The sequence below is a fragment of the Entamoeba dispar genome, genomic scaffold, assembly GCF_000209125.1.
Source record: "Entamoeba dispar SAW760 scf_1105229459187 genomic scaffold, whole genome shotgun sequence".
Lineage (NCBI taxonomy): Eukaryota > Evosea > Mastigamoebida > Endamoebidae > Entamoeba > Entamoeba dispar.
The window spans coordinates 1-1,473 of NW_001853567.1; the positions used below are offsets into that span (position 1 = coordinate 1).

Consider the following 1,473-nt stretch of genomic DNA (forward strand, 5'->3'; position numbering starts at 1 on the left):
TCACAAATGATCATCAATTCTCAATGAAAGAAAGACATAAAAATATCATCTAAACAAATGAAAGTAAAGAATGTGTCTCTCCAGATACAATCATTGATGTGAATGAACAAATAAAACATGGTGTATATCAAGTGATATAAATGATTCAACAAAACAACGATGTATTGTTCCAATTTCTGAATTAGTAATAAACCACTAATTATTTGTGAAACTCTTCAACAAAAATCTCAAATGGTTATTGTTCATGAAGATTTTGTTATTATTTATAATGAAATCAATGATGTTGTTTGAATAAGTGATGAATAAGTTATTTTCAATTGTTGTAATTACAGTGTTAATGATTTAAAAGTGAATGATTGTGGTTTAATCATTGTAGTTACTGATGATGAAGTATTTAATAATAACAAAGGAGAAACTGATAAAAATGATGGAATGATTACTTCTGGATGTGAGGTTAATAAACAAAATGTAATTACATCAAAGAGAGGAATGAGTTATAAAGATAGTGGTAAAGATTAATTAAAATTTAAATCAAAAATTCAATGAGAAATACCAACTACAATCAGATCAACCACATCTTATTTATTTGTTCAAGACATTAGAACAAATGGTATTATTGTTTGTAACACTTTGTTTAATGAAATTAAAGTTATTGACAGTAAAAATAGTGTTTATTTTTGTGGTATTAATGATTATCAAATTGAATACTCACTTCTAAATCAATTAAATTCATTAGATTCACAAACATACACTAACTATGAATATAAAATAACTTAAATTCAATACAAAACAATTTGAATGAAATTGTAACACATTTATATGAGTGATATGTCATTAGTCAATCTCAAGAAATGATAAAAACATACAAAATACCAGTTGATTCAATCAAACAAATATTTTATTTTTTTATGTTTGAAATTGTTATTTTGTTTTCTTTTTATTTTTTCTCTTTTCTTTTGTTTTTTAGAAAATATTTTTAATTTTTTGATATTTATTTCTTATTTTTATTCTTTTCATTATATTCTCTCCTTCATATCATTTATTTTAATTCTTTATATATTTTGATTAGTGTCATTATTTTATAGATATTTTCATCATACATTCTTTATGAATTGATTCTATTGTTATTATTTAGTATGATATTTTTATATTGAAAATAAAATTTATTATCATTACTAATAAGTTAAATTTGATACAATTACATATTTGAAATAAATGAAAATAATAAGAAATGAAATAAATGTATGAATGATATATATTTATATAAATAATATTAAATAAAAATAATAATATCATTATTCTTATTATCATATTAAATTATCATTAATGTTAATATATTGTAATGATAATTTGATTGTATATTTTATTTATAATATGAATAAAGAATAAAAGAATGATAAAATATAAAATAATTTATTTTCATTGATATTCATCATTTATTTAAATAAACATATGAATTGTTATATTTTTATA

At 19.5% G+C, this 1,473-nt stretch overlaps 1 protein-coding gene across 1 annotated transcript, besides 3 other annotated features; it reads left to right on the forward strand.

The window, feature by feature from the left end:
* Positions 1 to 244: 244 nt before the first annotated feature.
* On the forward strand, positions 245 to 777 carry EDI_124340 (uncharacterized protein; the record flags this gene model as incomplete). Its single annotated transcript, XM_001735473.1, has 3 exons — positions 245 to 285; positions 333 to 508; positions 548 to 777. The coding sequence occupies 3 exons, from the start codon at positions 245 to 247 to the stop codon at positions 775 to 777; spliced, it is 447 nt and encodes a 148-aa protein (XP_001735525.1).
* A 147-nt stretch (positions 778 to 924) lies between these two features.
* Positions 925 to 963: a microsatellite.
* Positions 964 to 971: 8 nt separating this feature from the next.
* Positions 972 to 1,152: a microsatellite.
* Position 1,153: 1 nt separating this feature from the next.
* Positions 1,154 to 1,449: a sequence feature (AT_rich).
* Positions 1,450 to 1,473: the final 24 nt, after the last annotated feature.